This window comes from Rhinolophus sinicus, linkage group LG02 (assembly GCF_036562045.2).
Source record: "Rhinolophus sinicus isolate RSC01 linkage group LG02, ASM3656204v1, whole genome shotgun sequence".
In the NCBI taxonomy this organism is placed as follows: Eukaryota; Metazoa; Chordata; class Mammalia; order Chiroptera; family Rhinolophidae; genus Rhinolophus; species Rhinolophus sinicus.
The window spans coordinates 79,456,145-79,482,078 of NC_133752.1; the positions used below are offsets into that span (position 1 = coordinate 79,456,145).

Sequence of the window (25,934 nt, forward strand, 5' to 3'; positions counted from 1 at the left end):
CTCAGGGTCAATCCCAACCACTGATGTGCCAACAGCAATCAAAACTCAACAGGAGGACATATATAACCCACACAAGGGACACACCTGGAACCTGGCTCAGGTGACCAGGGACACTGCACCACTGGGACCCACAGGACACCTACTACATAAGGCCACTCTACTAACACTGGAAGCCCTACCTAATACATAGAAACAAACACAGGGAGGGAGCCAAAATGAAGAAACAAAGAAACAATCCAAATAAAGAACAGAACAAAGCTCTAGAAAAAGAACTAAGCAAAATGGAGACAAGCAATCAACCAGATACAGAGTTCCAAATACTGGTTAAAAAAGGATGCTCAGTGATCCCAGGGAGAACTTCACAAAGAGATAGGAAACATAAAAATAGAGATAGAAAATATAAAAAAGAACCAGTCAGAAATAAAGAATACAATAAATGAAATGAAGAATACATTAGAGGGAATCAACAGTAGATTAGAGGAAACAGAGGATCAAATTAGCAATTTGGAAGACAATGTAGCAGAAAACACCCAATCAGAACAGCAAAAAGAAAAAAGAATCCAAAGGAATGAAGGCAGTTTAAGAACCCTCTGAGACAACATCAAGCATACCAACATATGCATCATAGGAGTACTAGGAGAAGATGAGAGAGCACAAGGAATTGAAAACCTATTTGAAGAGATAATGACGGAAAACTTCCCTAACCTGGTGAAGGAAATAGACATACAAGCTCAGGAAGCACAGAGAGTCCCAAACAACATGGACCCAAAGAGGCCCACACCAAGATACATCATAATTAAAACAGTAAAGGTTAAAGACAAAGAGAGAATCTTAAAAGCAGCAAAAGAAAAGCAGTTAGTTACCTACAAGGGAGCTCCCATAACACTGTCTGCTGATTTCTCAACAGAAACTTTGCAGGCCAGAATGGATTGGCACAAAATGTTCAAAGTGATGAAAAAGTGAGACCTACAACCAATATTACTCTATCATTTTCATAGAACAAAGCTATCATTTAGAATCGAAGGATAGGTAAAGAGCTTCCGAGATAAGAAAAAGCTAAAGAAGGTCATCACCACCAAACCAGTATTACAAGGAATCTTAGAGGGACTTCTTTAATAAGAAGAAAAAAAATATGAATACTAAAATGGCAATAGCTACATATCTATCAGCAATTACTTTCCATGTAAATGGATTTAATGCTCCAAACAAAAGACATAGGGTGGCTGAATGGATAAGAAAACAAGACCCTTACATACACTGTCTACAAGAGATTCACTTCAGATCCAAAGACACACACAGACTAAAGTAAAGGGATAGAAAAAGATATTTCATGAAAATGGAGACGAACAAACAAAAAAAACTGGGTTAGCAATACTTATACCAGATAAAATAGACTTTAAAACAAAGGCGATAACAGGAGACAAAGAGAGATCCAGTAATCCCACTTCTGGGTATTTATCCAAAGAAATCCAAAACACTAATTCAAAAAGACATATGCACCCGTATGTTCATAGTCACATTCTTTTCAATAGCCAAGATATGAAACAACCTAAGTGTCAATCAATAGATGAATGGGTAAAGAAGTGGTACATACAGATAGCATGGAATATTACTCAGCTATAAAAGAGTGAAATCTTGCCATCTGCAACAACATGGATGGACCTAGAGGGTATTATGCTATGTGAAATAAGTTATACAGAGAAAGACAAATGCCATATGATTTCACTACATATGAGATCTAAAAAACAAAATAAGTGAGTAAACAAAACAGAAACAAACTCATATATACAGAGAACATTTTGACGGTTGCCAGATGGGAGGGGGGTCGAGGGGATGAGTGAAACGGGGGAAGGGATTAAGATGTACAAATTAGTAGTTACAAAATAGTCATGGGGATGTAGAGTATAGCATAAGGAATATAATCACTGATATGGTAATAACGATGTATGGTGTCAGATGGGTACTAGGTTTATCAGGGTGAAGACCTCATAAGTTGTATGAATGTCTAATCAGCATGTTGCATACCTGAAACTAATATAATATTGCATGCAAATTGTAATTTAAAAATAAAATTGTTTAAAAAGAATGAAGAATCATAATACCCAGACAATTATGAATTCTCTTTTAGTACCTCTATCTGTATGAATCATAAGAAAAAGGACAGAAAAGAGTATATAACGTAATTAAGTAAATAAAAACTTATTTTCTGGTTGTCCATCATAAAGAGTTTATCAGCTTAATTTGGCCCTAGGAATTTTCATATATAAAGCAAAAAGAGTACATCAATTCTCATCCAAACATTAATAATATCAATGTATATATCTAGGAGAAAATGGCTAAAAATGTTTCTCAAAAACTTTTATATTTTGTATACCTTAGTAAGAAATCAAGACATATTTGAAAATGATTAACATAAAATCATGAAAAGACATGTAGGGTAATGCTGCCCACTGGATCATTCCTGAAGTGCGAAAAGAAGAGCCGGTGCCATTTCTCACAATGCCACAATGAGCTGCAGGGCCAGAGACAGGTCATTTAATCTCTCTGTGCCTTGCTTTCATTGTCTTCAAAGTATAGGGTTTTCAGTCTTAACCTTAACTTAGAGGAACAGAAGGAAATGAAAGGTCATGTCTACCTGTTTGTTATAACTTGTGAGCAAATATTCAAATATATTCATCTACGTAGCAAAACAGTACTGAAATCAAGCATTCACATGACATGCAGATGTGGAATATTCCTGTGTGCTGTGTCAGTGATTAACTGTGCTCCTATCCTATCCACAAAAGAGAAGATCCTCTCAGCTCCTTCTAGCAGAGCATCCTGGGAAGATAATGATGCTTCTATCCCACAGAGTTGGTTTCAATAGTAAGACCAGACATGGATGTACCAAATAATGTTAGTAACAACTGTCCCTTGATTCAGGTTAGAACCATTTCAGGAGCTTTTACATCCATGTGGATCCAGTACCACACATTCAGACTTAACTGGGCATACTTACATTAAATGTGCTTTTAGGAATATCTTATTGTCAAGGCTTTTTTCATATTATTCATACTTGAGCTAACATTACTGAATCTTTTCAAAACAAAACACAAAATAAGTATCTGGAGAGTTTTATAAGATGAATTAATACTCTGCAATTCTAAAGGGACTTATTGACAAACAGTGCCAGATTAAGAGAAGAGAAACAACAATCATTAAAAGTGTACAATTTTGAATTCATTAAGACAAACCAAATTTCCAATCAGAAGTTTATTCGTGTCTAAACATGATTCCCTCTACAAGGAATGAAGTATGTATAAGAAAAAGAATGTGGTAAAGTATTACTATTCAAATGTACCAATAGTAATGCAAGTTTTATTAGGTACTATTCAATGTATATACGTAAGTGAATACATTACAGTCAGTATTTACAGGTCAGAAATGAGGTTACATCTTACCTTTAAATGTGACAAACAGTTCTGTAGGAAAATATGCCAGTTATTTAAAAAAAACTGTTTCTGACTGACACATAAAAGGCAGGTAATTAGTGGATAGAGAGCCTGTAGGAGAGAAAAAAGAGAATTAACACGTTTCATGAAAAGGCACTAGACTTGTAAATTGTATTTCACTGATTCTCATAAACAAGGAAACTGAAAAACTCTTTTATGCAGTTTTCCCATTTGTAATAAGAAATATGATCTCACAGACTAACAAAGAACGTGAAAGGGCAAATTTTCTAATAAGAACAATTCTTTGATCTATCATACCCTCCCTGAGTTAGAACTTGCTATTATTTTTTCCTAGAGCCATTACTCCCTCAACCATTACAGTAGTTATGAACATAGGTCCTGGGATCAGAGGACAGATTGGCATTAAAGTTTCAGCTTTCCATGTGCCAGGTGTCTGACTTCAGAGTCGACATGTTAAGAGCTCTAAGCCTCAATTTCCTAAAATGTAAAGTGGAGAATAATAATCATACAAATCCTATAAGGTTGTGAGGCTTAAGGTTAAGACAGAAAAAGCAAAGCGCTTAGCTCAGTGCCTGGCACCATCAATAACAATAACAATAAAAATAATAACAATTATTAATATTATTATTATATCTTAAGTGGTCAAGTATTTGCCCAATTCTCCGAACTCTCCAAGCTGTGTAAAAATTTAGAGAGAAATCCCTCAAAGTTATATGAAATGGGCGGTTATGTGGAAAAAAGTGCATTAAATCTCTGAATAGAAAAGATGCATTAGACAGACAATGGTACCTAAATAATCTGATACTTAAGAATGCAATTTATTATAATGTAAAATAAAGGAATTTGTGGTTTAATGTAAGAGTACATTCAACCTTCCCCATATTATAATACATAATGCAAAGCACCTATAAAGCCAGGTAAATACCTACAATGAAGTCTGAAAAACCTATCAAATACAAAGCTAGTAAAATCAAGAATAGAAAGTTTTTAAAAAAGCAGGAGAAAATAGGTAAAATTTGTCCTTATATATTACACTTCGGATATTTTACAATTTCAATTTTTAGACGTCTCTTAAATCTCCTCTGAATTCATAAATCAATTACTAAAACTCCTAATTAAATATGTAAAGATTTGAAATGTTTCTCAATACCAATGAATGCTTCTTTCTGGAGCTCAGTTCAAAAGTAGTCTGGTAAAGCATCTCCACAAAATTTTTCAAACAGGGAACATTCACTTCATTTTTAACAGCCTAGGTAAAATGATAACATAAAAAGGAAAAAAAAAAACAACGGTTACAAATGTTAGATTAAACTATACACAGATTACAAGAATTTTCTGTAACATTTCAAGTTAGTTAATAATTCACTGAGGCTCTTATTGAAATATAGTACTATAAATGTGCCAAATGACCAAATGTTAAGTAAATTAGATAAACTTGGTCCTGCCCTGAGAGAACAAGCAGAGAATACAGGCAAGGGAACAGGTGGTATAACAGAAGCTGTAAGGGGAAATTCTCTGTCCTCTTGGAGCACTAAGAAAGGGCCCCTATGGAAAAACTTTACAAGGAAGCAACATCTAAGCTGAATCCACTGTCTCCTACCTGAAATGTTGCAAAGGCTCCCCATTATCCTCTCTGGTCTTGTCCCCCACTATTCTGCCTCCCTGCTCTGGGATCCAGCTACAATAGCGAGCTTCTTGGCTGTTCCCAGAACACATCATGTATGTTCTCGCTTCAGAACACCTGCACTTGCTCCCTCTGCCTAAGAAGCTCTTCCCCAAGTTATAGCCGTGTCTCTCTCCCTCATTCCTTCAGTTTTTGCTCAGTCGTCACCATCGCTTTTATGGTCTTTCCTAATCACTCTATTTAAAATTTCAACTCCCGTAGACCTTCAGCAATTCTTATCCTCTGACCCTGCTTTATGTTTCTCCACTGTACTTACCACCATCTGCATTTACATTATTTTACATACTAGTTCACTGTGTTTTCCTCAGTAGAAATAAACTCTAGAGGAGCAGGGAGTTTTTCTCACCTTGATCATTTATTCCCTGTGCATAGAACACACACAGCGCCACAATACATATACTGAATAAATAAGCAGAGTCCAACCAGGCAAAGAGGGGAGGGAGGTCATTAGAGAGGCAAGAATGTTCCAGGCAAAAGTGGCTCTACATGCAGAGGCAGGTGTTACAGGCTGAACTTAGTGCCCCCACCCCCCAAAAGCGTATACTCCCATATACCTCATTATGTGGTCTTATCTAGATATAGGATGTTGTAGATATAATTTGTTACGTTAGAAGGGGGTCACATTGGGGAAAGGGGCTAGCCTAAAATGACTGGTGCCCTTAGAAGGGGGAAATTTGGACACAGACACGTACACAAGAAGAACACATGTAAACATAAAGGCAGAGATTGTGGTGTTGTTTCTAGAAACCAAGGAATATCAAAGATTGTCAGTTATCCAACAGAAGTTAGGGAAGAGGCATGGAACAGATTCTCTGTGAGACAATTAAATTTTTTTTGTTTAAGCCACGTAATTGACGGTACTTTGTTAGGGCTGCCCTAGCAAACTAATAAACCACAAAAGCAAATACAGCATAAAAGAAGGATTAGGCAACACAGTAATAATGGACCATTGTCAAGCGTCTTTCTTCCTTTCATCAACCGGTTCCTTTTGATGAATTACTTTAAAAAGAATAACCTAATCCCAGTCAAACATCTGGCAAAACATTTTCAGACAAGAGGGAAGCAGAAATGACCATTTGGCATGGATAAGCAGTAATGGAAACCATTTTTAGGAAAAGAAATCAGAGTACATCTACTAATAATAATAGACTAAAGCTGATATGGTATTATAAATTATAGTCTTTTCTTTTTGATAAAATAAATCTAATTCACATGGCTAAAAACTGGGGTGGGGGTTGGGGATGGTGGGCTCACTCAAATAAACTACTTGCAAAGCTATAATTCATGACTTTCGTTTGTACCCATTTTTTAAAATTTTCAAATATTTCTAAGTAAATATTCAAAACAGGTAAAAAAAATCATGTTAATCACTTTGTCATTAATATTTTAAATTCTTAACTTTTCCTACGTGTTGATCTTTTTAAAACATGTCCTAAAGATAGGACTTAAATATCACAAATCAATTCATACGAACACACAGATCACAAGTCAATTAATTCAATATTAAAAATGAAAGGCAAAACAGTTCAAATTGATTCAACATGAAAATAAATTCCTTCATTTCAAAAAATTTTAAATAGAGGGGCAGCCGATGGCTCAGTTCGTTAGAGTGCGAGCTCTGAACAACAGGGTTGCAGGTTTGATTCCCACATGGGCCACTGAGCTGCGCCCTCCACTACTAGACTGAAGACAACAAGCTGCCGAGCTGAGCTCGCGGAGGGGCGGCCGGATAGCTCAGTTGGTTAGAGCACAATCTCTCAACAAGATTGCTGGTTCAATTTCCACATGGGATGGTGGGCTGTGCTCCCTGCAACTAAACATTGAAAATGGCTACTGGACTTGGAGCTGAGCTGTGCCCTCTACAACCAGACTGAAGGACGACTTGGAGTTGATGGGTCCTGGAAAAACACAGTTCCCAATATTCCCCAATAAAAAAAATTAATTAAATTTTTTTTTTTAATTTTTAAATAGAATAAAATATGAATAAAAGAAATGTTACTAACTTCCATTTCTAGCCAAGATAGTGTAAAAGGGATTGGTACCCTATATCTGCAACAACCAAAAAATGAACAAAATATATGAAATGATATACCAAACACTGTATATCCAGTCAACAAAAGAAATAACACCTAACAAACAAAAAATAAATGAGGTGAGTTATTTGATGGTCCCAGCTTACTGCCTTGATAGTTTTCAGGAAAGAATATGTAAGTATACTGTTGTAAGATTCTTATATTACACACAAATGGTATAATATTGCTTGAGGTAGGCAGTGTAAGCTAAAGATGTATAAGACTAATATGACAAAACAATGAGCTACAACGAGTAAGCCAACAAAGGTGATAAAAGAAAATCACAGAAATATTCAATCAATCAAAAGAAAGCAGAAAAAAGGAAGAAAAAGAGAATAAAGGGACAGACGGGGAAATAAAAAACATAGCCAGAAGATAAGAGATTTAACATAACTGTATCAATTATCATATTAAATGTATGTGATCTCCAATTAAAAGGCAGAGATTGTCAGACTAGATAAAAAAAGCAAGACCCAACCATACCCTGCCTGCAAAAAAATATACTTTAAGTATAAAAATACAAGTAGGTTAAAAGTAAAAGACTGGAAAAAAGATATGCTATCCTTACACACTCAAAAGAAAGCTGAAGTGGATCTATTAGTATCAGACAAAGTCAATTTCAGAGTCAAGAATATACCAGGGACAAGGAGGGTCATTTTGAAATGATGAAGGTGTCAATTCAAGAGGATATAACAATCCTAAACATTTATGTGCCTCGTAATACACATATACAAAGTAAAAACTGATAGAACTGCAAAGAGAAATAGACAAATCTACAGTTAGTTACAGTCAGCGATTTGAATACTCTTCTCTCAATAACTGACAGAACAAGTAGATAGGAAACCAGCAAGGTTATCAAAGATTTGAATAATACTATCAACCAATTTGACCTAATTGATGTTTATAGAACATGCTTATCCGACTACAACAGTATATACAGTCTTTTCAAATGCACATGGAGCCGTTCATCAAGATAAATGATATTCTGGCCCAAATACAAATGTCAATACATTTAATGGGATTCAAGTCATACAAAGTATGTTCTCCGACCACAAATTAAAAGTGAATAACCTAAAGATCTCTGGAAAATCCCCTAAATTTTAGAACGTAAATAACATGCTTCTAAATAATCCATGGATTTCATAAGGGGTGTTAGAAAGTATTTTGAGGTTTATGAAAACAAAAACACAAGATATCAGAATTTGTGAGCTGCCACTGTAGAACTACTCAGAGGGAAATATATAGCATTAAATGCTTATATTAGAAAAGAGGAAAGGTCTCAATGACCTCAGCTTCCACCTTAAGAAGCTAGGAATTAAAAAAAAAAGCAAATGAAAACCAAAGTATAAATAGTAGAAAGAAAATAATAAAAATCCAAGCAGAAATCAATGAAATAGAAACTGAAAAATAGAGAACATCAATAAAGTCAAAAGCTAGTTCTTTGGGAAGATCAATAAAATTAATAAACCTCTAGCCAGACAGATCAGCAAGAAAGAAAAAATGTCACAAATAATCAATATTTGGAATGAAAGTGGTCACTACAGATACCAAAGGTATTTGAAGAAAATAAGGGAATATAAGGACCAACTCTAATAAATTAGATAATTTGGATGAAATGAACAAACTCCTTAGAAAGATGTGAAAGCTCACTCAAGGAGAAATAGTCTGAGCAAACCTATGTCTTTTGAAGGAAATTATTTGGTAGTTAACACGTTGCGTACGGCGGGGTTTAAATCCCTCGTGAAGATTCTCATGATCCGTACGCAACGTGTTAAAAAGCTTCCCACAAGGAAAATTCCAGGCCAGGTAGCTTTACTGGTATTCTCACCAACTCCAAAGAAAGACATAAAGCCAATTCTACACAAACTCTTCTTCTGACACTACCTTGATACCAAAACCAAAAACTGGCATTACATGGAAAGAAAACCACAGACTAATAGCCCCCATGAACATAGATGCAAAAATTCTCAATAAAAAAATCTTATCAAATAAAATCTAACAATATCAAAAGACATCATATCAAGAGTTTAACCCCAGGGATGCAGGTTGATTCAACATTTGAACAATCAATTAATGTATTAACAAACAACAAAGAAAAACCATATAATTATTTTAACAGAGGTGGGGGGGAAAGCATTTAACAAAATCCAACATTCATTCCTCAAAAACAACTCTTCAAAAACTAGAAATGGAAATAAATATCCTCAATATGATAAAAGGCATCTATGAAAAACCTACTAGTAATACCATACCTATTGGCAAGACTGACAACTTTAGCCCTAAAATGTGAAAGGAGGCAAGGAAGTCTGCTCTCATTATTTCTATTCCTCATTGTACTGAAAAGTCCTAGCCAGTACAATGAGGCAAAAGTGAAATAAAATACACATATTGAAAAGTATTCTAAATACCTGGAAAACGAAACTTTAAAACAATGGCATTCATAATAGCATAAAAATATGAAATGCCTAGAGATAAATTTAACAAAATATGTTCAAGATTTATACACTGAAAACTACAAAACGTCACTGAGATAAAATTAAGCCCTAAAGGAGAAAATCTTTGTGACTTTGGGTTAGTCAAAGACTTCTTAAATACAATACTAAAAACATAATTTATAAAAAAACAAATTGATAATCAGACTTCATCAAAATTAAAAATTTCTCCTCTTCCAAAGAAATAATTAAGAGAATGAAAAATCAAATCACAGACTAGGAGAAAATATTAATAAAGCATATATCTGATAAAATATGTGTATCCACAATATATTTTAAAAATATAAAAATATATGTCTCAAAACTCAATCAGAAAACAAATAACCCAATACGGGAAAAAAACTTTCAACAGACTTTTGCCAAAGAAAATATATGGTTGGCAAATAAGGACATGAAAAGATGCTCAAGCGTATTAGTCATTAGGGAAATGCAAATTTAAAACCAGAATGAGATACCATGAAACACCTGTCACAATGGCTAAAATTAAAAAGACTGGTCAAAGTAAGTGTTGATGAGGATATGAAGTAGAACTCTCACATATTGCTCAGGGGAATGCAAATGGTACAACCACTTTGGAACATAGCTTAGCAATTTCTTTACAAGTTAAACATATCACTCCAATGGTCTAGCAATTCCACTCCTAGTTATTTACCCAATGGATATAAAAGCATATGTCCATACATAGACTTGTACATGAATGTTCATAGCTTTACTTGTAGCAGCCCAAAACTGGAAATAATCTAAACGTCCAAAAATAGGTAAACACATAACCAAACTGTAGTATAGCCATAATGAAATACTACTCAACAATGAAAAAGGAATAAACCACTGATATATTCTGCAACATAGTTGGAACGTAAAATAATTATGCAGCGTGAAAGAAATCTAAAAAGAAAGAGCTCATACTGTAAGATTCCATTAATATAAAATTCTAGGAAACCCCATATTAATGCAGAGAAATTGAAAGGGAACAATGGTTGCCTGAGAACAAAGTGTAGAGAGTGAGATGAGGGCATTAAAAAGAAACACAACAACATTTAAGATCAACACAGTCCCGTAAATTTCAGGATGTATGTCACAGTACTTTCAAATTCTTCAGAGGCTACTAAAATGGCTGTCAGTTTTTAAGGAGCGAAACCCATGGGTAAATGCAGTTATGTAACGTTGACCAACTGGAGGCAACTACTACTGCTGGGTTGCAGATACTCTGCCCTCCTAACAGTCTCTGAATCTTAAGGGCTTGAGCTTGTTCTCTTAATTAAAATACTGATCAATGCTCTTCTGCTATTTGTCTAATAACCATTTTCCCAACACCCATGTCACATTCAAAGTTTCTGCTTAATTATCTATGAGATTACCAGAAAGTAAGAATATTTCATGTGGCAACTTCTTCAGTGAAAAGGTACTTTTAAAATATAATACAAAAATAAAAATATACTTACAGCAGCTACAGGGATAAGAATCTCCACAAATAAACCAGCAAGTGCATGTTTTATATCTTTGTCTTTTACTTCTAAGAAATACTGAGCACATTCCTTGAATGGGGGAAAAGGTACAAGAGGACAGGATTAACAAAAGAGGAAGATTAAATAATTTTTAATATCACAATAATTCTGTAAATACTTTGCAATTTTACCAAAAAGCTAAGGTCAAAATGTGCTCAAATTAAAACTGAAAGACACTTGGAATAAGGAATTAACAACGATGTCATTAATTTATATATATTTTGTTTCTTTTAAAAAGTCATGAAGAGGGCCGCCCAGTGGCTCAGGCGGTTAGAGCTCCATGCTCCTAACTCCAAAGGCTGCTAGTTCGATTCCCACATGGGCCAGTGGGCTCTCAACCACAAGGTTGCCGGTTCAACTCCTCCAGTCTTGCAAGGGATGGTGGGCAGAGCCCTCTGCAACTAAGATTGAACACGGCACCTTGAGCTGGGCTGCTGCTGAGCTCCCGGATGGCTCAGTTGGTTAGAGTGCGTCCTCTCAACCACAAGGTTGCTTGTTCGACTCCCCCAAGGGATGGTGGGCTGCGCCCCCTGCAACTAGCAACGGCAACTGGACCTGGAGCTGAGCTGCGCCCTCCACAACTAAGACTGAAAGGACAACAACTTGAAGCTGAACGGCACCCTCCACAACTAAGATTGTAAAGGACAACAACTTGACTTGGAAAAAAGTTCTGGAAGTACACACTGTTCCCCAATAAAGTCCTGTTCCCCTTCCCCAATAAAATCCTTAAAAAAAAGAAAAAGTCATAAAGAGCAAGAAAAGCCACTGTTAGGCTAAATCTGCAATTGAAAAGGTGTATCACCTGCATAAATTGAAATGATGCTTCAAAATCTTCTACAGGATACATTTTCACTCGGAAAAATTTCATTCCCATTATTAAGCTGATGACGCTTTGTACCACATGTGGACTTTGTTCCTTTTGTCGCAGTTCTTTTAATTCTGTCATAAACTTCTTCCTCACAGCCTGAAACCTTTAATACACACAGATACGTACATTTCATATGAATTAAAAAAAACACTAATTTCCTACTATCCAATGTTATTTAAGATTGAAATGAAAAGGTATTTTGCCTAAACGTCATCTCCTTTCTCTGCCCTCACCTCATCAAAATTGCCAGAAAAGCATACAGAGGAAGACAAAACTATTTGTTATTCTAAATTTCCCATTCATTTACTTTAAAATCAGAAGTTCCTTAAAGAGAAAGAATAGGATTTTTTTATTCCTATATCACCAATACAGTACCATTAGCATCTAATAATTAATAATCATAATTAAAACAAGATTAAACAACCCACCCATAAACATCCCTACGTAAATCAGAGAGTGTCTCCAATTTTTAAGACTCCATCTTACAAAGTCTGCAATTTGACTTATATGGAGAGTAGACTGAGGCAACAAATTTGTTTAAAGAGGTAAACTAATGAATTGTAGACTACTGACATCTCACTACACTGTAGAAAAACTGTAGAAGAAGAGTGGGAGGACACAGGTCTCACAATCTCAAGAAGCTAAAGAATCAAAATGCTTTCGAAATGTGAACACCATCCTGGATTCCAATGACCACAACTGTTAAGGCTGCTCAATTTTTCTTTGCTTGCATTGGAAAAAGATATCTACTAGCTCATTAATCAATAATACTTCATTTTTCCCCTGTATGTGTTATGGAACTAAAGATATTACAGTTAATGATACTTGGGGAAACCAGTGCCTAAAAGTTGAAATGACACAGGAAGCATACATTCCAATGGTCACTGACTATAGTGGGGAAAACGAAAAATTACCTACTAATGAAATATGGATAAATGATAGAAAGTATAACTTATCTATTTCATTTTGAGTCTTGGAGAATACTATACCATTTCCTATGAAAATATTCTTTTGTGTTTTATTAAAAATATATATAAAGTGGACAAAAATCTTGTCATTACAATATTAAGGGTTTTCTTTCATTAAATTTCTCAAAGTAATTATTAGTTACTACAAATCAAAGGAAATGCATAAATAAGATTCTAATACACCTTCCAGCCTTTTTCTTTCTCTCCTCCCCTTTGCCATCCCATCACCTGCCCCCTCAAATGTCAGTGCCATCAGCCTAACCTAAGGTGCCTCCATGCACCTTTTCTTCCATGTTCATTATGTGTAAAAGTGCAAAACACCTCAATATTGCTCTAAGTGACAAGTGAGGGTGAGCATTATTTCATAAATTTACTTGGCCATTTGGATTTATAAACCTTACCATCCTAGAATTAACTTAGAGGTGATACAATATTCTCTGGGATCCAACCTGCTAATGTATTATTTAGAGGTCTTAATCTATATTCCTGACACAAATTCATTTTTTGATAAAAATAAAAAAAGCATGAACTACTATGCCATAAAAATAAATACATCATTGCTTGTGTCTATGGTTCTGTGCCTATATTCCTAAGACAGGGGTTCATTACTGATTAAATGTAAATGAAATATTAAGATATTATTGTCTATGTCCAAATCTCTTAAAATACTCAAACTATGTTCCAAGTTCTATAGTATCGGTTATACAAAGGTCCCAAGTGTATTACAAAAAACAAAAAAAATATAATACATTACTTAATATTAAAATCTAGAATACTAAACATTAGCAGTGCTTGCCTTCTTAGAATTTAAAAAGGTTTTTATAATGATAATTTCAGGGCGAAAGAATCTTTAAATGGCATGCACGAAAATCTGAATTGATACTTTTCACCTTACAAATTTCCCAGTAGCAACAAAGGAAATTCAAAATCTTCCATAAGTCTTTAGAACAAACACAAGATACTAAAGACAAATACCTTTTTAGTGTTTACTATAATGATAGTTCAACACAACTCAATGAGTATAACTCCTAACAAATACCACTTTCCATGGAATAATATAGTATCTTTTATCTTTCCTTTTTGGTATCTCTTCTACCAATTCAAAACTCTTTTTAGTATTAAAACAAATAATATGATTAGAAGGAAAGGATTGCATTGCTATATCAGAAATAAAAGCACCCTCCTGGAAAGTACTAAAAGTAATCATTAGCTCTACCAAGAGTTCTAAAAGGAATTTTTTAAAAAAAAACACTTCTCACAGAATTATTAAAAATGGGAAATAAGGTAATGCCTTGACTTTCTTGGCAATTTCTGACTTCCTCGATGCACATATTTATGAAAAACCCCAAATAAATGAAAACAAGTTATGAAATTAAGATATGGGTGTTACTTTAAAATCCTCTAAGGAATAGAGTAGTTTAGTAATAAAAGGTACAGCAGATTTCACAGAATTCTATGAAAAATATTGTACATTTAAAACTATCAGTGTCTTATTACATTAGTAACGAAGCATTCTAAAATGAAAAGCAAATCAAAATCAGTGAAACTTACTTTGACTGGGTAAGAACCCCTATCACCTCTGCATATAAATCAGCAATAATATGCACATTCCCAGTGTTGGTTCCTGAATATCTAAAGTAAAAGAACAAATGTATGATTCATTAAATTTTTCTACAAACACTCTTGCTTTAATAAATGTGAAAATCCCTTATCAGAGTCTTGTATAATTTTCTGTGAAGATTCATTTGTAGCATGATGAAACCACATGAATTTTCTCCTATCTCTAGATTTTAATTTGCAATAAAATTTAACCTTCTGATTCTTGTAAATCCAATCAATGGTTTTAAGAATTATTTTTACAAAATTTTTCCTATAAGCATTCTGTGTGGATTTAAAAAAGGAAGATAATTGCTTTGAATGCTACAAAACAAATGATGAATGAGAGTTCCAAGTATATTTAAATAATCTAAACCTGGACTACAGAGAAAAGCAACAATCCCAAATTAGTAGATTACTTACCCTTCCTTATGTTTAAAGTGCTTGAAAGCTAAGTTTAGAACTTCATGAACTAAGGGATCGGGCACAGGATGAACAGGAATCTAGAATGAGTTAAAAAAAAAAATCAAGTGAGTAAGTTAAATAGGTTAGAAGTCTTATGAGTAGTCTCATTTCAACTAATTAAATTATCAGTTTTAACTTTCATAATGATCCATTACTAATCTGTCAATCTTCCCATTTTCTAAAAATGTTTTTTAATGTTATTATTTTTCCTCTAAGAATTTAGTTGAACTTCTAATTTAACAAATTCTAAATTTAAGAATATTAGCTTCATAATCTCAAGTCATTCAATTATGGACTACTTAGGGGGAAAAGTAAATGTTATTGTTGTTACTACAATTGTTACTGTCAGAGTTAAAAACATATTCATGTGTAACTCTGCAACACCTATCGAAAAACAACCTTTGACAAAGCCAGCCCCACAATTTTCAAATAGTTCAATTTTCTATCATAACAGTATCCAAACAGTATCCAAAGGGGACACCAACTTTTCCGATAATTTTAAGCTATTATGGCTTTATTTGTATTACAAATTTGTCACTGAAGTATTTCTGTGTTGTTTAGTTCTTTGAAAATTACATGCTAGTTTGGTTTGTAAAACAAACCAAATATTTAAAACAGAAATTAAAATTCCTGCTCCTTCCCCCAAATATAATCACTATTGAAAACTTGGTATATATCCATCCAGATTTTTACACACACACACACACACACACACACACACACACACACACACACAGTTTTACTTAACAGAATGATGCATCTCTCCATGTCAGTACTTAGTTTCTCCTTACATTTTTTAATAGCCATATACTCATATACATAATTTATTTAATGAGCTCCCTATTAATGAATGTTTCAGTCCAGATTTCCAATATTCAATATGTTATACAATACACATCTTAAGCATTTAACATTATATACTTATATAGTTTCATGGGAAAGAACCAAAACAGAGGAACTGATCAAAGATTAAACGAGTTACCACTGATATAGATTCTAGCTGTATATATGTGTGGGTCTATCAATCTGTGTATATCTATACTGAAATCATGCTATCTTAATTACTAGAGCTTATTAATAAATTCTGATTTCTGGTACTGCAAGTTCCCCTATTTTTCTTAGAGATATTTTGGCTATTGCCCTACTCTTGCTCCATTTTCCATTTAGGGTCTCTTCAAGTTCCACAGTAACAGATTAGTGGAGTTGCAATAAATCTAAGATAAATTTGGGGATAACTGTATTCTTGTACATTACATGAAATATCTTTTCACCTCTTTAAAGGCTTTCAGCAAAGTTTTATAATTTTCTATTTTTGTCCTTTCTTATATTCATTCCTAAGACAAAAAGATATGAAGAGATGCTTGATTTCATTAGTAATAAGGACAATGAAAATGCACAAGCTATTATTTTACACCTATTTGATGGGGAAAAACTTAAGTATGACAATACCAAACAGTAGAATAAATGAATGAGGTTTCATACACATTGCTCATGGAAGTTTAAATCAGTGCTTTACATAGTGTGCAATCTAGTGAAGAGGATCAAAGTATGCCACTACAAAATATGGCACTTTGGCAAAAGGATTATTTTGAGCTGAAGGTAACTGAGATACAGCAGATGCAGGGAAAGCTCTCTATTAATATTCCCCCTTTCTGGCTAAAAGCAGTGCTTCCCATACCAAGAAGAGAACAACCATTATCGCTGGAAACAAACAGTTGGCACTGAGATGGGTCTGCACAAACGAATCTTGCAATGTAGCCTTTATCTTCCATTAGTTTCCCCCATATATTTACCTTCTCACAATTTACCACCCCTAGAAACACAAACCCTCTTCCTTTGTCTTGTCACTTCCCCCTCAATGTACTGCCCTTTTTAAAGTAAGTTCTCCGGTTCTAACACTTCTTTGGGTTGTCATTTTCTATGAAGGCCTCCGTATGCATACATAATAAAATTTTTCTCCTGTTAATCTGCCATTTATCAGTTTAACTTGCAGGGCCCTAGGTACTAAACCTAAGAGGATGGAGCTCCAGCACATTAGCAATTACACGCCTAAGAAAATATGATGTATAGTGACACACTTCATGCATTAATCTTAGTAACATAATGTTGAGTGCAAAAAATAAATCCTAGGACAATGAACAGTGTAACATATTTTTTAGAAAGTTCAAAAACCAAGAAAATTTTAATATGTTATTCAAACATATATCTAAACACTTCTTAAAGTTAAGGGAATAATCAACATAAAAATCAGTATATTGGTAAGGGAGGAGCCAGGGAGTGACCTACGAGAGTCACATAATTTGGCTTAAGTTCTCAAAGTCTTACAGGTGACCACTGTATTGTAAACAGATACATAGGCAGCCATGCAGAGATCAATGACAACAGTATATCTTGAACCAGGATCAAGATTCATCCAATTCTGCGGGCCTCGGTCCAATTAAAACAAAACACACAGGGACTCTACAACTGCTTAACATTGTTAACAATATCAATTGTGTAACACCTCATCAACAGGATGAAAGTGTAATAGAAAATTAAATATAACCAAGGAAGCCACAATGTAGGTTGGGGAAGAAAGAGTAGAGAATTAGTATAATTACTCAGGGATGGTCAGAATGCTTCTTGAGGGTTTGAAGGAGTGATATTTAAAATGAAGATAATATATTTTTTACAAAGGTAAACCCTGAACTATATCCTGAATAATGATCAGGAGACAGTTCAAAACTAGTAAATATGAGATAGACGTGACATAAGCATAATCACATTTAAACTGCACTGAGGGACAAGAAATCCAATACGTAACTACACGTGTTCATTTACCTTTATTCATCTCAGTGAGGTGACTAAATTCACATTACACAGAGGACAACATGAGTCCCAATCCTAACACACTGTCCCACACAGAGGGAGGCGTGGCAGCTGACAGAGCTTTAAAAGGCTCATGATGAGCCTGTATGCATATGGACTGACGGCTACACTGTAGCCTCATCCTGGCTCAGTGGCTCAGTATGCACTGTTGACCAGAGGAGGACAAGAAAGCATTTGTCTCACATTTCCTAGAAGAAGCACCATGAGGGAGACTCTTATGTTACCCTCTTGCAAAATCAAATAGGGATTAAGTGAGGAAGCAGCGGTAACCCAAACTCTACCTTTCAAAGTCTCAGAGAAACTTTTAAAAGTAACCTGATGACACGAGAAAGAAATGAACTTTATTCATCACTTCGTGAAAGCTGAGATTTTAATACCCCATGTTTAATAAATCTAATAATAGAGTAGAAACAAAATTTAGTCTACATAGTAAAGTTCAAGAATTCAGAGACTCTAGAAGAATAGTCTTAACCTTTGTCCCACACATTAGTAAACGGAAATTTTAAACCCAGAATTTCTCTAGCAATTAGGGATACTTAACTAGGTTTTTACGATTGATTCCATAATCACAAGTAGCTTCTTAGCCTTTTATAAGCAATCACATCCCTCACCTGTAAACTGCAGCTAGTAGATTAGAACCCTATTATTACCAGCCCTGAGAGAATGCAAAGTCGGAATTATGACAATTGGATTCTTGTCCTCTCATCTTCTTCACCCTTCTCCAAAGGGACCAGGTCAAAATTCTGACCTCCTGGGAATGTAGGGCAGATGAAGGAACTAGAATATAGGATGGGAGATACTGAGGACAAGGCCTGGTGGGGGAAATGACAGGAAACCAGAGATCATTAGGAAAGCAAGGAGGCAGATGTATTCTCCTAGCCTCATGTTCCCTGGATTGGGCCAACAAAATGGGCCCCAAGCTAACAAAGAGGTTCTTGGAATCACTGCCGTTGTCCTTTAAGTACCTCCCAGTCAGCCCTGTGATCAACCCCTTTGATAGTTAAAACAGAGAAGACATCTACCATTAGGTGACGCCAAACTTCAGTCAGGAATAGACTGTTTGGATCAAACAGCCTGACTCCCAGAACTTACTCCAGAGTTCACAGCACACGGAGTCTGGCCCGGGCAATTCCATGACCCTGCAATAATGCAACACTGCATTTTACATGTTTTAACTTTTTGTGCCCCACTTATGGTTCTGTGCTGTGATTTTACCACACTGATTTCCTCACAGGGATGTTCCGTGTGCTCTAGGCCCGAGGTATGAAACACAAGGTGACTTAGACCTATCGTTTCTCCTAAGTAATCTTTATTTGCTCAGCTCTGCTCAGTCTTATAGTGACCGACCATCGGGACACTCCTTAGCTATGCTGCGGGCCCTTTATTCCTGCCCTACTACCACTACCATCAACACTTTGTATGTGTCTGTGTGCCAAATATTAGTTGGCATTTTATATACATTATTTATAACAAGCCGCTGTATAAGGTAGATATTTGTTACTGTACAGGTGAGGGAACTGAAGTTCAAAAGTTGGTGCATACTTTCTGATATAGGAAAACACATTTCATAAATGAGAAAAAAAACTTTCAATGTTTTCACCTTATAAAAGACAGAGAAACAAGTGAAAGAAACATATCTTACCTATTATTTTGCCGGACAAAAAAAAGCACAATCTCTAAAAAATTTTATTTAAAGAATGAACATTATCAGAATGTACAGAACTCCCTATTCCTATTTCTCTCCTGATTTTCAATAGTGAAAAAAAACAACCCCCAAAACTGAATTAAGGGGGGTTGAGGTGGGGGGATCCCATTTCAGTTTATACAGAAAAAGTTCTACCTTCATGCACTAATACTCTCATCTTCAATATCAAGAATTTTCAGATCTTGTCATTTGTGCGATTTTAGAAGCAGCTCTAACTCTACTTGACCATCCAAGAAGCATATACCCTAACGGACACCCAAGTTTTATTTTTTACACACCACATTCCAAAATGGAATGCTTTTATCACATCGTGAAAAGTGAAAAACAACAAAACTAGGGTAAGATCTAGATACTGCGGACTCAACAAGGTTCATTCACTACCTAAAAGGCCAGTTCTCAACACAAAGGAGAAAGAATAAATTCATGTGTTAGCAAAATTACAAATCACCCAAAACCTTCAAAGCTGCTTATCAACATCTTAAATGTGATGTTAAATCTGAAAATATTCAAGATTTACTCCACTTTCTGATACTTCCCAATAGCACTAATAAAACTAAGCCAACAGTCTGAAATGGCTCACAAACCTTGTTTCCCAGTCTTCTTGTTTCAATGAATAAATATGTCTGACTAAAATTCAATATAAAAAGAAAATTGCTTTGAACTTTCTCAATGCTATATTCCCGTTAAAACATGCTTGTGTCATGGAGTTTAAAGCCTTTACTACTAACATACTAAAATGTGTAGTTGGCCACGACCCCAAAATTATTCTTCTGACTTTCCTGAAAAAATGAAATTAATCCCCAAATATCTTGAATTAATTTTGTTTCCACAATGAATCACATTAACTTCATCACATTTATACCAACTCAATTTTTTGTCTAACTTGTTATGATTAAAATTATAATTGTATAAGATGCTGGCCACTGCACCTAATTTTGTATCTCTCATTTTACCAATAACTTTACTTTTCTTATTAAAGGAAGAAAACATAGAGTAAAAAAGTAAGCTAGCATTATAATCTTAAGCAAGTCACTTCAACTAAGAATACTTCTTCATCTATAAAGTGAAAATAACAAATAATATATGTTGGGCATTTTCCATGTTCCAGGCATAAGCGTACCTGATTTTCATGATTCTACAATAATGGTACCATTATCATCCCTCCTTTACAGAGAAAGAGTTGGTGGGTAATTACTTGCCCAAGTTACACAAGCAAGTAAAGGCCACAGCTGGGATTATCTCCCAGAGCTTATTATCACGACCAGCTGATACAAAGGACACAGAATCTTCATGCATGAAGAGTTCCAAACATGTGTGATTATCACTGAAGACATGACAAGTTACTCAAGAAACAAATAATTTCTAATATATGAGGTCAAGGACTAACCCACAAGGAATATTTACTCCTCCTGAAGACTGAACCATGCATCAATACTACAATGCTCCCGGGACTGTCTATCTCATCAAAATAAAACTAAATCACATTTTAATATTTGTATATTATGTGGGACAAAGTAAAAGTCTTATTAAATTCAAGATATATTACATTGATTACTCTCTGGATCTATTAAACCCTACCTCACTTTGGCACAGAAGAAAATTGGGTTAGTTTGTCATGATATTTCAGAAAGTTCTATTGATTTTTACTTCATTTTCTGTAGTTTTATCAGCTTTGAAGAAGCTGAAAAGATTCGCCTTTTAGTAGGAAAGAAAAAAACAATCTATATAGGATTTTAAATAAAGTGTCTCTATGAGCACGTTCTTGGTGATCTATTTTATTCTTTGATGGGTACATTTGAATGAAGGTATGAGGATAATGGTAAGAGAGAAATGGGTGAGTGGAAAGGAAACTATAGGTTAGAACAATGTGGTGACAGACCCAAACACAAAGATTAGCTATCAGAGCCACTGTATTTCTCTTTCTCACATCTGAGGCCGTGTGAACCACAGGTCTGAAAGGCTTTTGTGCAGGGGACTTGAAAAATGAGCCCACTGAAAGAATGTTCTTATGTTTATATCTACTGACTTTTCTTCTACCAGAAGAGCTCTCTGGATTCTTTTGGAGAAAGAGAAGGAGGAGAAAGAGGATGAAGACAAAGATGACAAAGAGGGGGGAAGGACTGGGGTGGGGTGGGGAGAAAGGGCGGAAGCAAAAGAGGAGAAAGGAAAGCATCCATGAGGTTATCTGTATATTGGAGTTCTGAAGCCAGTGCACTTTAGGGGCCGCTTTCAGATGAGAAGAGAGACTGATTGCTAAGTGCAAGACAGTCATGGGACACCAAGGAGAAAACGTAGCCACAATGTAGTCAGATCAGTCCTGAATGTCAGTGCAGGGAGTTTTCAATTTCTCCTGCTGGAAGAAACCATAGACTGTTTAACTTAGCAAAGAAATGTAAATGCTGGTTATAAAACCACTCAAATGACCCTCATCAAGCACACTCCAGGTGCTAGGAACCAACCACAGAGAGCCCCAGCCAAAGTCCATTCATGGGGTATGGCCAGATGTGGCTCCCAGCTCCTCCTAGTCCCAGTTATGTTAGGGTCTTAGGAACCTCGCTAAGCTGAGAGATCACAGAAAGCAAATCTGGCTGGTTAGTACAAGTCCCAGGGGAGATTTCTTCCCCACATCTACTAAAAAAACTTTATGATGGGTACACATTAAAGTGATTTTATCTTTGATTAATGCATTTATCTATTTTACATATTGAAAATTTTTATATGCAGATTTCAGATATTCAGATTTCAATGTCTTTTCTCAGACATTGTAAAAACAGGCAAAGCATGAATGATTACATAATTTAAATATTTTTATATTGACTATGTCAAAAAATAGACAATTAACTTTTATATCTTACATTTGCTGTTTAATATCACATTCTATTCCATTACACATAACAAAAAACCTCCCCATCCAAGTATGTCATACACAAAATAAAAATTTTTTCTTTTAGGTTTCCTAAGAATTTTCGAAACACTGCAATGCACATGACTGGAAATATATGGATCATCTTTGAATGATACATAACTTTTTAAAGACTACAAACTTATAAAAACATACTTTCAAAATCAGTAGTTATTCGTATGTATATTTGTACTGACGTTGAATAGTAAAAATATATGATACCTGGCATTTTATATGTATAAAATCTCTTGACTGTCTATGCCATTCAGATGTTAAGCCCACGAGTGCAGTGCCCAGAACAATGTCAGAGAACAGTAGGCATTCTAATATTCATTAACTGAACAAACATAATTTGTTATCTGGAAGTATTTTCACTAGTCTGAAAAACAATTTGCAGTTGTCAAGTCAGTCTTACCCATGTCAAATCACCCCCATTCCTCAACTATCACTGCACAATTATTACATGTTGAAATGCAGGCTTGAGGGCTTAGGAAAAGAAACTCTCTGAAAGTGGAAGTAAAAAAAGATTGAAGTAGATGAATGACAGTCACACCGTATTTGCAGCTAAAGGCCCCTACTTAACACAATTTCTATTTTGCTCCATTTTCCTAACACGATTGCATGTCTTGGATGCATGCATACAAAGGTAAAAGGAACAAGAAGTGATAAGCACAGGAAAAGAAAGCCCCAGGCAACTGAAACAAAATCTAATTAAATTATAGAAACTAAGTTTATGCGGACCGGAATTTTAGACATACCACCCTAAATAAGGTAACTGAAACACACACAAAAATAAGAAATACAGACTTTGCAGAAATCAAAGGGCTTACCTGCTTTAGAACTTCAACTAAAACTAAGCAAAAAATGAAATCTACTGCTAAATCTCTCCTTTCAAGAAGATAATCTCTTTCACGTTGCTGTTCGTCCCTGAAACAAGAATCTCAATTTAGGATTGCATTAAGACTGTAAATTTTAAAACAGGTCTTGGTTAGTAGTTCATGTTATTTACTGAGATCCTAGTATGTATGGGGTCCTATAGCAAATGTTAGTATAAGCTTTCTTAACCCAATGTATATATTACATGTTGTCGTGTTCCTTCTCTTGTGTACATTAGGAATTTATATACACATCTCACTAGTGTATGTCAGAAATTAAACCAAATCTAAAAAAAGATAATAAGAGGGAGAAAAACAGTTCAAATTTCATTTAGAGAACCTAACATTGTTCCATATTTGATTAGTGTGTTTTTTTTATTAAGAACTGAAACAAAAGTAATTAACATTTCTGATGAAAATAATACAGTGCCAGGTAATTTCCTCAAAAATCTAACTTGAAAAATCAAAAGGGGCATCCACTGAAGTCCAATTCTAAACTACGGACTATCACCTGAAAACAAATTGATGCTTTACTAAAAGCCAAGATCTCCCCAGGAAATTCGAAAGAGGAGAAGACAAGTTCTATGATTTGAGCACCAAGAGTCTCATGGTAAACAGTAGGGGTTTTGGCAGTCTTCCTGTATCACAATTGCCTCCGTTCACAAACCCCGTGAATAGGACCTTCTTTGCATATTTTACTTTCTTCCATGACTAGTAAAGTTCCTCACCGAACTCCTGAAATTCGGTTTTGTGTGACTAGTCACAGTAATGAGACCTGTAGGGGGGCACCTACTTAAACTGGCACCTTCCCCCGATTTACAGTTTAAATATGGACTATCCCCTCCCCTTACTACAACTTCGTAACAAAAGTAATCCAGGTTTTTGCTTAAAAACCAAACAATAATAATCTTCATTTGATGCCACTATCACCCCCTGCATTGGAAGTGCTGTGATCTTAGGTAGGACAGTGGAAAATGAGACACTTACCCCTTAGATTTTGTGCTAGATCGAGGCCTATACTCGTAAGATTCATCTTCAGTTCCATTCTGGCGTCTGTACCAGTCAAACAAGGTGCGAAGTAAGGAAGGGAGACAGTGCTCTGCTACTGAGCTCATAGAGCTTATCAACTGAAATACAAGATATTCCCGGAAGGTAAAATACCACGTCAAAGTACCGTCTTCCTAACTCTTATCAGCAATCACTTAAAAATGATTCACATTTCTAGAATAAACACAGTCGAATAAACATAGTAACTCAAAGTAGTAAATGTGTTTAAAATTTAAAACAGGGCTACGGATATAGCCAAGTAGTAAAGGGGACTAAGTTTCACCCACTGTTAAACTTGAACCAAATCCATTCCGTTTAGCTCAGAGGCTTTCCAGCTTTCCCCTGCCTCCATATGCTACTCATGTGCACAAACAAGACCATCAATAACACCCCTGATTGTACACATGGATACCTCTGGGAGAACTGTTATCTGTAACATGGAAAACAAACATACAACAAACAAACAAACACATCTACTTCCTTCCCCTGGCTAGTTCCTCTCTCCTCCTGTGAACAATGGTTCTAAAATGTTGCCACGAGAATGGATGAAGAGATGGAGAAACAAAGAAGACTAGCTTATGTCAAAAGTGTGGGAAAAGCTCCAATTTACTGTGTACTGCTATGATACAGAACAGAGAATTATAATTACATAACTAATTTGTGATACAAATAAATGTATGAGAAAGGTGTTGAACACAAGCTTTTAAAGCTTAGAATATATAAATGGACAGCATAAAGGTAAATGTAGTGGGATGAACAACTGCTACTTCATGTGAGGTATCCCTGTAGGTGAATTTCAGATTCATTTTGTGAATGAACCCAACTTGCCCGTAGTGGTGGTGAACAGGTACACAGCTACCATCGGCGGTCCCTAAAGTCACTTTTCATCGGTGGATCCCGAGAAAAAAATTCTCTCTTCATAAGAAATTCTGTACCTGATTTGACCCATTGCTCATAAAATTAATATTTTAAATCAGCATACAGTAAAACACGCTTCACTTTGTTTTTCTTAACTGAAAAACTATGGGTTGCAGGAATACTCAAGGTCTCATTCAATTCCACGATTATAGGAAAAATCACTTAATGAAGATAAATTGAAACTGCTAGGAATTAAAACTTTAATTTTCCTAATACTTTATATTCTTCCTATAAGTGCAGAATGTACTTCATCCAGGAAAACAGAAAAGAATGAAACAATTTATTGGATTGTGTAGGCTGTTCTCCCCTTTTTCATTATCTCTGCCTTCCTTCAATCATGGCTCTATTTATAAATTACCATAATTTGACAGGTAAATGGATTCTAATATAGGGAATTGAAGTAAAACGAGATTCTAATTTTAACTATTTTTTTAATTTATATTTTATTAACAATGAACAGTATCATTCAAAAGGATACATAGTTCATTGTTAATAACAGAAAATTAAAACACTGGCT

The 25,934-nt window shown here is 35.1% G+C and overlaps 1 protein-coding gene across 13 annotated transcripts in view; it reads right to left on the reverse strand.

Moving 5' to 3' along the window:
• Window positions 1–25,934, reverse strand: part of FRYL (FRY like transcription coactivator) — a 236,148-nt gene that overhangs the window by 102,314 nt on the left and 107,900 nt on the right. For all 13 annotated transcript variants that reach the window (XM_019741013.2, XM_074324663.1, XM_019741016.2 and 10 more), the window contains 8 exons: window positions 24,440–24,579; window positions 23,408–23,504; window positions 15,061–15,140; window positions 14,593–14,673; window positions 12,008–12,176; window positions 11,143–11,235; window positions 4,603–4,701; window positions 3,441–3,542 (listed from right to left, as the gene is read on the reverse strand). In XM_019741013.2, coding sequence (XP_019596572.2) covers window positions 3,441–3,542; window positions 4,603–4,701; window positions 11,143–11,235; window positions 12,008–12,176; window positions 14,593–14,673; window positions 15,061–15,140; window positions 23,408–23,504; window positions 24,440–24,579 — 861 coding nt within the window. The remainder of the gene's footprint in view (window positions 1–3,440; window positions 3,543–4,602; window positions 4,702–11,142; window positions 11,236–12,007; window positions 12,177–14,592; window positions 14,674–15,060; window positions 15,141–23,407; window positions 23,505–24,439; window positions 24,580–25,934) is intronic.